Source organism: Chrysoperla carnea, chromosome 4, assembly GCF_905475395.1.
Source record: "Chrysoperla carnea chromosome 4, inChrCarn1.1, whole genome shotgun sequence".
NCBI classification, from domain to species: domain Eukaryota; kingdom Metazoa; phylum Arthropoda; class Insecta; order Neuroptera; family Chrysopidae; genus Chrysoperla; species Chrysoperla carnea.
Window position 1 is genome coordinate 56,547,054 of NC_058340.1, and position 14,551 is coordinate 56,561,604.

The 14,551-nt window shown below is 30.0% G+C and overlaps 4 protein-coding genes across 4 annotated transcripts; 1 reads left to right on the forward strand and 3 right to left on the reverse strand.

The window, feature by feature from the left end:
* Window positions 1-1,164: 1,164 nt before the first annotated feature.
* Window positions 1,165-4,599, reverse strand: LOC123297327 (60S ribosomal protein L27a-like). Its single transcript, XM_044878938.1, has 5 exons — window positions 4,537-4,599; window positions 4,281-4,344; window positions 3,981-4,078; window positions 2,646-2,798; window positions 1,165-1,331 (listed from the first exon to the last, which is right to left on the reverse strand). The coding sequence occupies exons 1-5, from the start codon at window positions 4,537-4,539 to the stop codon at window positions 1,203-1,205; spliced, it is 447 nt and encodes a 148-aa protein (XP_044734873.1). The 5' UTR covers window positions 4,540-4,599; the 3' UTR covers window positions 1,165-1,202.
* A 1,319-nt stretch (window positions 4,600-5,918) lies between these two features.
* Window positions 5,919-6,922, reverse strand: LOC123298037 (splicing factor 3A subunit 2). Its single transcript, XM_044879907.1, has 2 exons — window positions 6,685-6,922; window positions 5,919-6,623 (listed from the first exon to the last, which is right to left on the reverse strand). The coding sequence occupies exons 1-2, from the start codon at window positions 6,836-6,838 to the stop codon at window positions 5,965-5,967; spliced, it is 813 nt and encodes a 270-aa protein (XP_044735842.1). The 5' UTR covers window positions 6,839-6,922; the 3' UTR covers window positions 5,919-5,964.
* Window positions 6,923-8,071: 1,149 nt separating this feature from the next.
* LOC123298607 (copper transport protein ATOX1 homolog) lies at window positions 8,072-8,550 on the forward strand. Its single transcript, XM_044880693.1, has 3 exons — window positions 8,072-8,168; window positions 8,233-8,308; window positions 8,366-8,550. Exons 1-3 carry the CDS (start codon window positions 8,163-8,165, stop codon window positions 8,497-8,499), a joined length of 216 nt encoding a protein of 71 aa, XP_044736628.1. The 5' UTR covers window positions 8,072-8,162; the 3' UTR covers window positions 8,500-8,550.
* A 2,859-nt stretch (window positions 8,551-11,409) lies between these two features.
* On the reverse strand, window positions 11,410-13,917 carry LOC123298138 (caprin homolog). Its single transcript, XM_044880052.1, has 2 exons — window positions 13,609-13,917; window positions 11,410-13,188 (listed from the first exon to the last, which is right to left on the reverse strand). Exons 1-2 carry the CDS (start codon window positions 13,759-13,761, stop codon window positions 11,563-11,565), a joined length of 1,779 nt encoding a protein of 592 aa, XP_044735987.1. The 5' UTR covers window positions 13,762-13,917; the 3' UTR covers window positions 11,410-11,562.
* Between the last annotated feature and the right edge of the window lie 634 nt (window positions 13,918-14,551).

Sequence of the window (14,551 nt, forward strand, 5' to 3'; positions counted from 1 at the left end):
TACCATGTATATATGAAATATATCAAGGCATAGATATATTAAGTTTAGTCCCAAGTTTGAAACGCTTAAAAATATTGATACTACGAACAAAATTTTGGTATAGGTGTTCATAAAATCACCTAGAGTCCATTTCCGGTTGTCTGTCTGTCCACAAACACGATAACTCAAAAACGAAGAGATATCATAAAAGAGGTATTATAATGGAAATATGTGTGTGTGATACCACAGTCGTGTTATATATAAAAAAACAAACAAATGCGTAATCAACACTGTCTTTACATCAACTCAGTATAAACAATTAATAATTATTAAAATAATTAACTCAATCAATTGTTTGATTTCACTTCTTTTGACGATAAATGAATTATACATACCTATTAATGAATTATACATCAGAAATGAGAAAACCAAATTAATTTACATTCTCATACATGAAATGGCATCGGAATGATAATATCTATCGATTTTAGTATTTCAATTTTTGTAACTTTCTTCTAAAATAATTTTCTGAAGATCCAAGAATATCTTACCTACCTATTATAAGGAATTTTTTTCCCGAGGGTTACGAAGACCTAAAAAAATATATTTAAATGACTTACATGACAGAGACACCACACTGACTTTAATATCAGGAAGATCAAAATTTTTTAATTGTCGCAATGCACCTGACAAGAATAGTAGTGAAAAAAAAACATTTTGAGGAAACTAAAGACTACTCAACTAAAGCTGCATCATAACTATCGATTGATAGAATTTCCCATCTACTTTTTTCTAGTTATGTTGGGTTCTGATAATTAGCCAACACTTGGTAAAATTTTGATTTCTTTCCTGCATGACATTTCCCTGCGTTTCCTTATACTACTCCAAACATTTGTGGTCTATTCTGCTAATTTTTACTCAAGTTAAGTAAAATGAAACGATATTAATTTTTCTCAGCCTAACAATATACAAATTTAGCTAGGCTCCAATTTTTAATTTTCGCTATTTTAAATCAACGTGAAGATTCGTGAACTGAAATTAAATACACGTATATGTTTATATTATTTTAAAAATGGGTAAAAAAGATAACTACTTTAATACCAATTATTTGTAAAAATAGGGAAAACATATTTACAAAATAATATAAACATTCACGCATAACAAAAAATGAATAAAAACTTCCAATTTTTAATTTATATAAGTTTTATTAATACAAAATTAAATTATGCACATAAAACGCAAGCGCCTCCAACACGTTTTATTTTTTCTTCAGCTGATTTTGAGAAGAATTTTGCTTTTACAATAACTGGTTGTTTTGGAATACGTCCTTTGCCCAATAATTTGTAATAACCCTGAAAAAATCAAAGAAAAAACAAGTATGAATATCGACTCAATAAATATATTTTCAAATAAAAATTTTTTTAAATTATTTCAGTGGTTCGGACATTAAATGAAAGAAGTAATCATTAAATCATTAAAAAATTCTCATCATTTTGAACAGATATAATTAACAAATTTTCAGAAACATTTTCAAATCAGAAAACGTAATATATCTTGTAAAATAGGGTGTATCGAGGGTTCACGACATGATTTTTTGTAATGGCTTCTGGGTGACTAGTACAAGTGTGGGTGGAGACATTCTTCTTTTTCAGCTGTCCAGCGAACTAAAAAGATATTTTCCATAATTGTTTATACTAAAGTCTGAATTCGAAACCCTTTTGTTCAGCGAGGGCATAAGTTCTAGTATCAGTAGTAGGCAACAGTAGTCAATACTAGAAATGTCCGCAGGTGAATGTGTCTGAAATGAATCTGATTTAAAAGAATGCCTTGAATGCCAAAAGTTGATTTCTTCAAAAATCAACTAGATGCTAAGTGAGAATTAAGGTTCAATTTTTCCAAAATTAGACCTTAAATCAAAAATTCTAATTTACTTGGGTTTGCTGTCGTCTGGGAACTTCAACAAGTGTTCGTGGGGCCATACGTTTGAGAAGCCCTGATGTAAAATATATGGGGAATCAAATGTGCATTGTTAACATTTTTAGTAAACCGATACTAAAGCGTTACTTTTCGAAAATATTTAACCTTTACTCTCTAAATATTCTTTCTAAGTAAGTATTCTGAAAAAACATTAAAAAAACACTCTTTATAGGGTTCCAATTTTAAAAGATGAGATATTAGATATTTTGTTAACTAAAAATTACTTTGGTCCAAATAGTGATAACGTTTGGTGAAGGACACTTCGCATCTTTCGACACCGAGAAAGTCGCTAAATCGATACAATATAAAAAAAAAGTTAACATCAAATGTACTAGTATACATAGTGTGTCCCCGGATAGAGGTAACTATACTTGTAAATTTCCTTATTTTGCATTTTAAGGAAAAAAGTCATTCTTTATAAGAAGTTTTGGTTATTATGAAAAGTATGTAGAAATATTTAAAACTTCTTAATAATGTACAGGATAGCCAAAAAGTTGGAATCACTATTTTTATTTTTGGAAACTCTATCCGGAGGGACACACTATATATATATATATATATAGATTGAACAAAATTACCACGTGTTCTCAATATTATGGTAAGTATATTACAACATGAAAATGAAAATTGTACGAAAGTATCTGTTCGAAAATTGAAACAAAAAAAACCCTAAGGTATAAAATACTTACAGCCTTAACAATATCTATAACTGGGACTTTATCGTCTTTAGTTTCCTTGTACTTCAATCGTGTTTGTTCACTAACTAAAGTCCATAATTTGTCTAAATTCAAAGCTGGGCACCATTTTGTATTTTTTCTTAAATGGTAATTCCTCATACCTAACTGAAAACAAAAATTATTCCATTAATACATTTTTCATTCTGGTTCATACAAATAAGAATAAAATTTTTTTAATTTTTCAGAGGTTCGGACATTTAATGAAAGTAATCACAATTAAGTTATTAATTCATAACATGTTGGTCATCATTTAAATTGCTCGATCTATAAAACCGATTCGTGAAATCAACACAAAACCACAGATTATAGTTTTTAATTTAAAACAGATCTGCAACTCCCTGTAAAATTTTTACTATTTTCGTTCCCTGAAGGTGCCTTTCTCCAGGTGGCTCTACACGTTATATTCGTGTAGGGCCATCTATTAGTTTTGATAATAATTTATCTATTTCAATGGTTGCTGGGGAAACAATATTTTATATATTTTTAAATAAATAAACAATACGTCTTTCAAAATGCGATAAATTTCTTTATGTGTATTCTCAATTGATTGTCTTTATTATTTTGTGGATTATTTGTATAGTGACATTATTTAAGTATTTTGGCCGTTTTCATTGTGCCCCTGTTCATTAACTATTTAGTGTACTTTAGTCGTTTTAGATGTGTTTTATATAATTTTCCGATTTTTGTATGTTATGTACTGGGTTTATTTTAGCGCTAAGATCTTGTATATGGTGTTGATTACATTTAGGTAATGTTTAATTATGATTATTATTGACTACTAACGAAATAAAATGGTTTAACATTGCATTTAACTTACATCAAACTAATAATTAATTGTTATTAATAATGTTAATATTAAATAAATATGCTATTTTGTTTCAAATATTGCAATACATTATTATTTCATTAATATTTGTTAATTTATTTAAAAAACTTCACTTTATTTCATTAGAAGACAAATTAATACAAAAATTAAAAAAAAAGGATAAACTGAATAGAAATATTTCAAATAGTACCTAATTTCCGGCAATTTTTTTAAAAAATTAGTCCTTTGTAAGTGCCTTTTTTCCGAGGGCTTTTTGGACAACATTTCATGTGCAGTAGAGTGGCCTATCTATTTATGTAACTTCTAACAATCAAACCAATTACATGTTGAAATATGTTATTGGTCAAAGTGGTTTGAGATATCACTCAATCAAATTAAAAGTGTTTGACGAATCGATTAAACTCATTCCGTTAGATCCTATTATCAGGGCAAACTTATCATTAATTCTAAATTAAACTAACCTTTCCAAAATATCCAGGATGGTATTTGTCGAAGTTGATTCTATGATGATGCATACCACCAGCATTACCACGACCTCCAGGATGTTTACGATGTTTGCCTGAAATTTAAATAAATCATGTATTAAAATAATAATTTGTGTAGAATAAAACAGTTTATACTATTAACGATTAAGTCAGTTAAAAAAGTCGTAAAATTAAGAACATTCATCAGTCAATTCAGACCGCCCGTTCACATTTTCATCATTGAAATTTTAATATCAAGAAAGTAAATATATAAATATTTGGAAATAATAAACTCACCAATACGACCATGTCCATGGCTCACATGTCCTCTCAACTTCCTGGTCTTCTTCTTGTGTGTTGACTGTAAAAATGACACATGTTATGAATTAACTTTTCAATCAAATAAAAACTAAATTTGAATGAAAAATATTTATGAATTTAGTTTTAAGATACATTTTAAATCGAAAATAAAAGTTTTCTACACACAGCGTGTGTTGATGAAGAAGATATGAAACGATAATGAAAAAATTATTGCAGGATAAAAACTGCTTACCATCTTGATGCAAGTCTACAAAAGAGAAGTTGTATTTGTTTCATACTCTACCGGTGATCAGATTCAACTTATTCGATATTGATAAAAGAATAGTACCGATTGGTTTGATTTTGGAATAAACACTACAAAGACTTAATCATGTGTTATGGATTTAATAGGGTATTCCACTATTTTTGAAAAAGTACTTCAAAATGTTGATTTTACTGATAAAAAGCCATCAAAAATTTATTTCGGAAAAATACACACGCTTTCTTGCCAAAAACTTAAATTAAATTTTAAACCTTTTTTAAACTGTCAAAAACGCGGTCATCCAACTTCGTGACGTAATATGGGTATCTATAACACAAATAAGTTTGACAGATATATTCATAGACATCTGATTATAATAAATATAAATACTTATCTATGTATATATTATACTCAGCTGTCTACACTAAACTAACTGATGGTCTATGACTCATACCGCTATGACATCACAGCAGGGCTTACTCGCGTTTTAAAAGAAAAACGTGCTTTTATGACTCGAAATCAGAATATTTAAATATATTTTTACATAAATTTTAACTTTTTTCAAATTTCATGATTTATTTTTGACTAACGATAATATCCTATTCTACAACCACTAAGAGTAAAATGGTTAAAAAATAATTTTATTTATTTTCTTCATTACTTATGATTGGGCTTTTCTCAATAGACCCAACGGTCGATAATGGGCTGTTTCGAGTAAATTGAGCCCTAAATATTGATATCCATAGATATTTTGCATGTTATGTACAAGGCTCATCATGAGTCTCTTAGTCCATTGTAATTTTTAATCGGGATGTTCGAGGTATCGTTTTCCCAAAGTTCCATAAAAAATTCACTAGGAACGAACATTCAATGTATAACATTTATTGCGAGTATACTACCAGTGTTGCCAGATTTCCCGTTAAAACTTTAGGCCTACGATGTTTTAATCGTTTTACTGTATTTTTTTCCGTAATCTACCGTTTAAGGATATTTTATTCTAATTTTAAACAATTTTTGTAATTCTATAGCATTAATTTTACGAATTATGAATTTTTAAATTAGGTAAAAATTCGAATTTAAGTAAAAATACAAAGTCTACCGTATTTTTACTGAATCTATAGTTTTTTTTTTTTTTTTAATGATCTGGCAACACTGTATAATCCATTCAGAACATACATCAATCCAGAGTATACTCCAAACTCTTCATTATCCATAATTAGAGATAGGTATTGAATCAAGAATCCCTTATTTAAATCCAATAAGCGATTGATTGCATTAGTTCATTAATTATATTAACCACTTTTTTGGGATACTAACTAGATTAGATTAGCGAATAATAATGTATTAACTACCATACAAATATGAAAATTGAGTTTTTGAATTAAAATTATTTATTAGATAAACATACTAATACACAATTTATCCTGATTGTGGTGGTGGTGGCGGAACTGGCATTAAATTGTTTCCCATCATAGGAGGCGGTGGTGGTACACCACCAAAAATTGGTGGTCTTGGTGGGGGTGGTACCGGAAGCATAGGAGGCATCATTCCGCCACGTATAATCATTGTAGGTTGTCCCTTCTTCGCTTCATTCTTAAATGCAAATTGTAAGAAGAATTGTTTTGTATCACGATTCCAATGAGTCCAAAACTTGTTATCTGATTTTTCTACCTCACGACTAGGTACTTTAAACGCTATTGTTTCGTATGGTTCGGCTGCAAACAGTAAATATTGCCATTTACGATCAGGTGGTTCAACTTTTTGTTCATAAGCTGACATGAATCTATGTCGAGGTAAAACATGTTCGGATATTTCAGGATAATCAATTTGGAAAAGTAAACTTTGTTGTCCACTTTCAGGTTCACGCTGTTTTGTTACTCGATAACCAGGACGACCAATTTTAACAAATTTTTTGGGCTCTACTCGAGGTTTTTCTGGTGCTAATGTTTGTGGAGCATCTTTTGCTTCTTTAGCAGCACGGCGTGCAAGATTTTCTTGATGTTTTTTACCTTGCGTGTGGGCTAAATAACTTCCTTCGTTATTGTGAAGGGTCAAACATAATTTACATTCGTAGGATCCTAAATAACAAGAAATATAACATAAATAAAAGTTGTATGAAAATTAATAATAAGATCTTACCTAAATGATTTTTCATAAAATAAGGATCCTTTTGCAAATCGATTGTCTCTAACGCTAATTGACGAAGACGTTCTCGGCGATCGCGATTGCTTTCCGACCATGATGCAACACCTCCACCCCCAGTTTTTCCACCGGGTCTATTTTGAAAATCCATAGTTTATACGTTTTTCGAAACTCTAAACAACATTTGTGTTCATAACCATTTTCTTTCTATTCTGAAAGTTTGACAATCTGATGTTGAAGAATAACCTCTACTCTACCATTGATTTATAAATGACTTCATTTAAACCGACTTTGTTGAATATAACACCACTGTGAATGTAACCAAAAGTAAAAGTTCAGAACAAGTTCTACGTGTACTGTCGTTTTGAACCATTTCTGCGTTAGAGTAAGCAGCCCGCTTCTTTGATAAAATAACTGGTCGTCACATTCAAATTTGGAAAAAACAAATTTAAAAGAAAATTGCTATAATTATAATTTTATAACACTATTAAAAATCACATTTGAATTATACGCTAAAGGTTGCTCATTCCGTAAATTGGCCTATTTAAACATCTTTTCGACTGTGTCCACCTTCTAAATATGCTATACTAATTGGATACAGACGTTTGTAACAATCGAAAAAATGAGGAACGCAGAAAACCTAAAATAATTTAAAAGTTTGTACCAAAAAGGAGAGCTTTGTACTTGCTTAAAACAAATAAAATACCAAAAATATCCTCTTCCCGAAGAAATTTTCAATAGTATCAAAAAAACCTTAATAAAACTGTAACGGGTATTGGAGCGAGTGACATTTAACCAAGCAAGTTCAGCCAATTTTAGTCAATTGCTTAAGCTTTTTTCAATTAAACAAAAAATTTCCAACAAATTTAGTTTAAAAAAAAAAATGTATTTACTAAAATTGAGTTTAAACTGTTTATAATTAAAATAAATTATAGAAAATTCAAATGTGTATTGAAAATTGATCTTTCTTAAGTCAAATCTTCAGAAAATTTTAGAAATACTGGCTTTTGAAGAGTAGAGCAGAAGCCTCAATGGTTACAAATTTAAAAACTTATTAGACGTTATTGCCTTAACGTACACTGCACGTGGCGAGACGAAATATTCACTTAACTGTGATTGAAAAATCCATATAGTAGCGTTTAGTTGAGGTGAGTGCTTTCCCATACATGATAATCCATTTTTTCTTTACGATACATGAGATGTCAATACTATCTTTTGCGCTTAGTATGGGCCAAATCGACTAGACACAGTCAATGATTCACTCATAATTTCATAGAGTTATGTCAGTGTTCATTTGCCGCTCATTGCGTGCGATGTGAATTCACCATCATTTGTTATTATTTGTATTATGCGAAACGGTTGCAAGCATAGTCAATATTTCAAATATAAATATGCTTCTGTCACACGTCACAGATATGAAAATTTCAATGACATTTTAGTCAGTGTTATGTTACTTGGTCCGAAATTGTGTTAAAATGCCAGTAAGTTTGAAAAAAATTTCCAATATTTTATTTTGTTATTTAATATAAATTCAATTTCTTTCAGGTTTTTGTTTATAAGGTCGATATGACCTGTGACGGTTGTGCAAATCGTATTCGGAAAAAATTATCCGGATTGAATGGTAACAATTAAAGTAGTTATTTACGATCATATTTATCATCTTATCTTTTTATCTTAGGTCAAGGTTTGGAAGACGTTGACATCGATCTAGAAAATAAATTAGTTAAAGTTACCGTAAACAACTTCACAGCTGAACAAATTCTGGCAGAAATTAAAAAAACTGGAAAAGAGGCATCTATTGTTCCTGCATAGGAATTAATTTCTTTTTATATATTTATATTGTTTATTTTTTTTTTTCATATGTGATTGATTATTAAGGGTTTAACGAAATAAAAACTATAAATACAAAAAATTAAAATTTATTTACCTTGGGAAATAATTTTTTTTAATTGCAAGAATATTATTATTTAACTGACATAGATAAATCACCTAATTTCTAAAAAATACGGTTTCTGAATATTTGCGAAAAATACAAAAATTTGTATTGAAAATGTATAAAAAAGTTTAAACCACTTTCTTTTGTTTGAAAAATTTAAGATAAAAACACAAAAGTTTCTAACAGCATTTTTTTATATTTTATATCCTACATATAAATTTTTATTTAAAAAAACGCCATTTTGCTTTTACATTAATTTTAAACAAAATGGTATTGGAAAAAATAAATAAATTTTCTGTTATTAATCAAATAAAAAATTTTTCGCACCCCTAGGATTGTTTAATACAAATTAAATAAAGTATTATGGGAATTTTATAAGCATCGATTTATATTTAAGAACAGCTTTTAACTTAAAACAAAATTAATAATATATTGTGCGATAATTTTTTTTCAAATTTTTTAAAAAAATGTTGCTATTCGACTGAATTTTGAAAATTTCGAAATGAAAACAGATGAAATTTTCCGAGTCTCATGATTTTAAATTATACATTCTCTTAAATCAAAACAATTCGAAATAAACAATAAACTAAAGTTTTTTGCAAAAATTTTATCTATTCGTTTTTACTTTTCACCGAGAAGAGTGGCAATACCATTCTATGTCAGACGCTTTTCTACTTGCCATGACGGCACAAAAATAATTATAAATTTCTTTTTGAAAAATTTGAATGTCGAACACAAGTAAAATTAAATTTGATTCATCTCAAAAACCGCTAAAATTCGAGTAAAAAATTTGGGTTTTTGATGAAAGCGGTTAAAAAAAAAAAAAAAACAATTCTTTAGGTTCAGCTTCATAAAAATGTAACGACGTAAAACGCTGATTTTCAATCAATCAGAAGCCAATCGCTTCTTGCGCGTTCGATGCAACGCACAAGTGTTTTGCGTCGCTTAACGTCCGAAGAATTAGTGTCCGACCGATGCAGATTAATAGGTTATTGCCAGAACCTTCGCCGAAGGCTTAAAAGCTCTAAGAAATTTTGTTCAAGATTGGGTACAAGCTGCAATTAGTAATATAAATTATTTTAAAACTTTAATATTGAATGTTTATATTGACCGTAGAATATAGAAAGGTAATTTAAATCGTCTCCAAGAGTCTAGAAATGATAAAAAAATTACCTTGTTAATTTATCAAAAAAACCACATTCGATATCGGCAAGTTTACTGGCCGAAGGGGAAGGTTGTTTTTTTGGACGAAACCAAAGTTTCGGTCGAACACTAGTCTAGATGGAACTGAGCCCTTTTAGGAGTCGTAACATTTATAAATCAATAAAGATTTCAAATTAGACGATTTTCGTGCTGCTAGGGCATAATTTAACAGAGGAATAAAAACTTCTCGATGTTTTGCTTGATTTTCGAGTTATTGAAGTCTAAAAGTGAGTATTTGTTTTTTTCGTTATAGCATGTCGAATTCAAGAAATAAAATATTCAAATTAAAAATCGTGGGATGAAAATTTAAATCCACCTAAGACGAGAATCAAAATATTCTACCAGCTCAATCTCTTTGAAAAATACGAATTTTCTTTGGATATTCACGCCACTTTTGAAAACTATATAGCCCCATCCTACAAATTTGAAATAAATACAAAAAATATGGATACAACTGAACTTCGCAGGATTTTAATATATCGAATCGAAAAATGACTTGTATATATATAGATTGTTGTTACAGGATTTGACCTTGAAAATTATCAATATTTTTTAAATTTTTGATAAAACTTTTGTATCAGAGCTAGAAAAGGCCAGGGCCAGGAAAATAAATGAACATTAAAAATATACGAAAAGAATTTAAATCTAAAACAAAAAAGTTTCAAACAAATTTCATATTTGTGCCAAAGGAAACGAAATCTGCGAATTACTAAAAATGAAGTTTATCTCCGTTTCTTGAAAAAGACCTTCAACGCTCAATCATGAGTTGCCATATTATGCCTTTTACTAGCCCACAAAAACTTTTACACAGTTCATTTTCAATATATTAATAATATGACGAGTTGAACAGCTATATCCATACTTATTGACCACCTTGTAAATTTTAATTCAATGTATGAAAAAGAAAAATAATGCCCCAATATGAATGAAGAATATTTTTAATTTACAATTTTTAATAAAAATTCAAAAAAAGTCACAATTATCATAAATAAACATTTATTTGTGTGCAAAATCCTACATTTAATAAATGAAAAGAAATCCTAAATAAAAAAAAGAAATACTTGAAAAAGTATAAAGCTGTTTTGATTTTATATAAATATCATGTGAAAAAAATGCTTTTTAGGCCAATCACGAATGAATGAATCCCTGGACTAATATTTAACATTAATTAATTAAATTAAACTAATCAAAAGCCCCATGGAAATACAATCTAGTACGATATAATTATCATATCTAAGATTATAGTCACTGTCTACTAAAACAAAACCACACAATGTTTGTTTGAACATTACAAACAAACAAACAACTGTTTCGAATGTATAACGGAGGGTTTGAAACACTTTACACTAAATGCTATTATTAGCATGTGTGAACAAACCCATTCCTTTGAAATGTAACTAAACAAGTATAAAACGAAAATTAATACCACGCACATATAAATATGGAAATGCTTTTGGTTTTGTTTTTTTTTTTGTCCACCTACCTCTTCCCCTATTCTGCATTCTAAATAATTTCAATGCTAAATTAAGGGATCAGTCGGTGGAGGATGGATAAATTTAGCAGGAGGCCATTTACACACAGTATTTTTCTTGATAAAAATTTATATATTTGACTGTCTCTATTTTGATCTCGGCGTCATTTTTTTTAAATACTTAATTAACAACTGAGAAGTGTTGTGAGAAAAAAAATGTCTTAAGAAATTTTTGAAAGGGGAGAGGTATGGGATTAAGAATTAGTTAATGTTGTGAAGACGGTTTGTTACGACTATATTGTCCACTTCCTCGATCCCCTCCTTTGTTACCTCCTGGGCCACTAGATCTTTGTCCACCCCCACCTCCTTGTCGCTGATTTCCACCACCTTGACGACCGCCCCCTGATTTATAGCCACCACCGCTATTACCTCCATATCCATTGTTTTGGTAATAATTATTTTGATAATAACCACCACCACCTCCACCAGCTGAACGATTTCGATTACCACCTTGAGAGCCACCTACATTTCCTCTGGGTGGGCGTGATGATGCCGACGGTTGATGATGCTGATGTGTTGTATGACGTTCTTCCAACATTACTGATTGGTCCGCCCAATCACCGCCGTTGTTATGGTCATGGACAACGGAGTTTGATTCAACATCCAATTGAGTAGTTACTTTTGTCGACGATGTTGTATATTGTTCAAAATCTTGTGAGTTAAATGTATTGGTCGGTGGATTTGGAGTAGGTGTTATGTTTGGTACAGCGCTACTTCCATGAGATGGTGGCATTGGAATTGGTGGAGGTAAGTTCGGTGCCCCAGCTGTTACAAATGGTGGAGGAACTTGTACAGCATTAACTGGTTGTACTGGAGGTACTACATTCGTAAAGTTTTGATTCGTAAATGTTTGCGAGGGAATTGTTTGATGTGTTTGTGACGGCAATAATTCAGGTGGGGTATCAAGTTCTGATTCTTGTAAGAAGAAAAAGTTTCCAGTTTCTAACATTTCGTTTATAGGCCTTAATTGTGGTTGTGGCGCAGGAACAACTGGTGCTTGATAATATCCAGCAACGGCTGCATTACCCACAGTCGGTGGTGGATGATCGATAACTTGCACAGCTTGTTGTTGAACGATCTGTTCAGGAACTGGTGGGAAATTCGGCATAGGGGGCATTTGATCGGGTATTCGATCATCAGGAATAATTGGAACATTTTCGGCATGTTCCAATACATTTCTAAAGTCTTGTTCAACTTCAGTGTTTGTAGCTTCCGCAGGATTCCATTCTTCAACTGCCGGCGTAGTTCCTTCTACAACAGCTGGCTCCTCTTCGACAAGAGGTTTTTCCAAATAACCACAACTATGTATGGTATCAATAATTTGTTTAACATGAGCATAATTTGAACCATTAAATTCTTTTTGTCGTGCATCAACTACTGCTAATAAATGATCAGCTGCTTGTTGGACTTGTACGGCAAATTCAGGTCGACCTTCTTCACTTTCGCATGGATGTTTTGGTGAAACAAGTGGATAGAGATCATCGAGTAACTGTAAATCTTCAGTCATAATTTGTGTTGCTCCATTACGACCAAGTAAAAAGTCTTCTCGAACATTTTCAGCACCCATTTGGGATAACGCATCTTGTATCAATAACACTTCACGAATTTTAGCAAGATCTTGTTGTCGTCGAGCCAACTCTTCTTTCCTTCTTCTTGCTAACTTTTTTGCTTCTTTTTCAGAAACTGTGACAATATTATGAAATTGTTTACACAAATCTCGTGCGAATTCCAAGGTTTGTGATACTTCATCATATTTAGCAACAGCTACTTTCTGATCTTGATTTAAATCTTTACCAGCTCGTTGTAACTCACGATACGTTTCCAATTTAGCCTAAATAAATATAAATTGTTTTCTTAAAAAGTGGATATTTAGATTGTATTGTTTGTAATATTTCAGAATACAATTATGTAGCAAACAAAAAAAAAGAGGAAGGCCAAATTTTTTCAGGTCGTCGAGTTTATTGACTTGTACTGTAAAGGTGAATATAGGTTGTAAGTACTTTATATTAGTATTTTAAATTATTTTTAAGTTAATTGTATAGAATGAACTTTGTGGATCAAATTTTATAGATAATTTTTAAATTAAAAAGAATTAGTTTCACATGTCAAATTTTCAACATGGCGTCTCCCTCTTGTACATAGGAATACATAAAATTTGAACACATTCCATGTTCAGGTATAATGAATAAATTATGTCAATATTATCAATTTTTATTGAATTTTTTTTATAAAATCAAACATAACTACTAACCTTTCGTTTGTCAAGATTTCTAATTTTATGTTCAATGATGACGATTGCTTGTCTGATGGGTGTGTTTTGCTGATCTGTTTTTGATGATGATTCTGAGGATGCAACCTCTTGCGAGGCTACTTTTTCAGTCTTTACACTAGATGCTGATGGCATTTTTAATAAAAAATTTTCAATAAATTTAATGCTATTATAAGTTAAGCATCAAACATGAAAAATACCGGTCACCACACATTTAGCCTCAATACTTCTTGTCTATATTAAAGAATTACAAACACATATAACACACACTTATGCGAATAATATACTGTAATATACACTGCGCATTCGCATCACAAATAATTATCAATTCATGTACGTTGCGTTGTCATAATGCGCAGATATGGCTGACTATTGTCCAATCATCATTCAAATATTCTAAATCACTAAATTTCAAATATTTTAACAACACATTTTCTATAAGAAAAATTATTTTCAAAAATAATTATACATTATTCTTTTCTTTTTTTTTAAATGCAGTCAAGTCTTTCACTATTTTTGCATAAAATCAAACATCTAGTTTATACCGTTTTCATTTTATCAGTTATTTTATTAAAAATGACACTTTCTATCACAAAAATTTTTTAACAATGACTCGAACCACTCGATTCATATTATTAAATAAATTTAAATTACCATCACAGATTATAGTTTATTACATAAAAAAAACTATAATCTGTGATTACCATCATCTAAATTTAGTTAGCAATTAAATTTTTCCAAAACTATTAAATTGTCTTGAAAGAACAAGAAAAGTCCGAAAGAAAATTCTTATTAAAAAAAATTGTTTAAAATATTAAAATTATTAGTTTCAACATTTAGTTCCTCAAACATTTGTATCGAAACTTTGGATAAATATTATTTTATTATTAATAATTTACCGTGATATTGCCCATTTTTGTATTTA

Coding starts and splice junctions, on each gene's coding strand:
- LOC123297327 (XM_044878938.1), bottom strand. Junction 4,079..4,280: donor CCATGGACATGGTCGTATTG/GTGAGTTTATTA, acceptor TTTAAATTTCAG/GCAAACATCGTAAACATCCT. Junction 2,799..3,980: donor ATCCTGGATATTTTGGAAAG/GTTAGTTTAATT, acceptor TTTTGTTTTCAG/TTAGGTATGAGGAATTACCA.
- LOC123298037 (XM_044879907.1), bottom strand. CDS start 6,838: ATGGATTTTCAAAATAGACCCGGTGGAAAAACTGGGGGTGGAGGTGTT. Junction 6,624..6,684: donor TTTTATGAAAAATCATTTAG/GTAAGATCTTAT, acceptor CTTGTTATTTAG/GATCCTACGAATGTAAATTA.
- LOC123298607 (XM_044880693.1), top strand. Junction 8,309..8,365: donor AAAATTATCCGGATTGAATG/GTAACAATTAAA, acceptor TTTTTATCTTAG/GTCAAGGTTTGGAAGACGTT.
- LOC123298138 (XM_044880052.1), bottom strand. CDS start 13,761: ATGCCATCAGCATCTAGTGTAAAGACTGAAAAAGTAGCCTCGCAAGAG. Junction 13,189..13,608: donor GAAATCTTGACAAACGAAAG/GTTAGTAGTTAT, acceptor ATATTTATTTAG/GCTAAATTGGAAACGTATCG.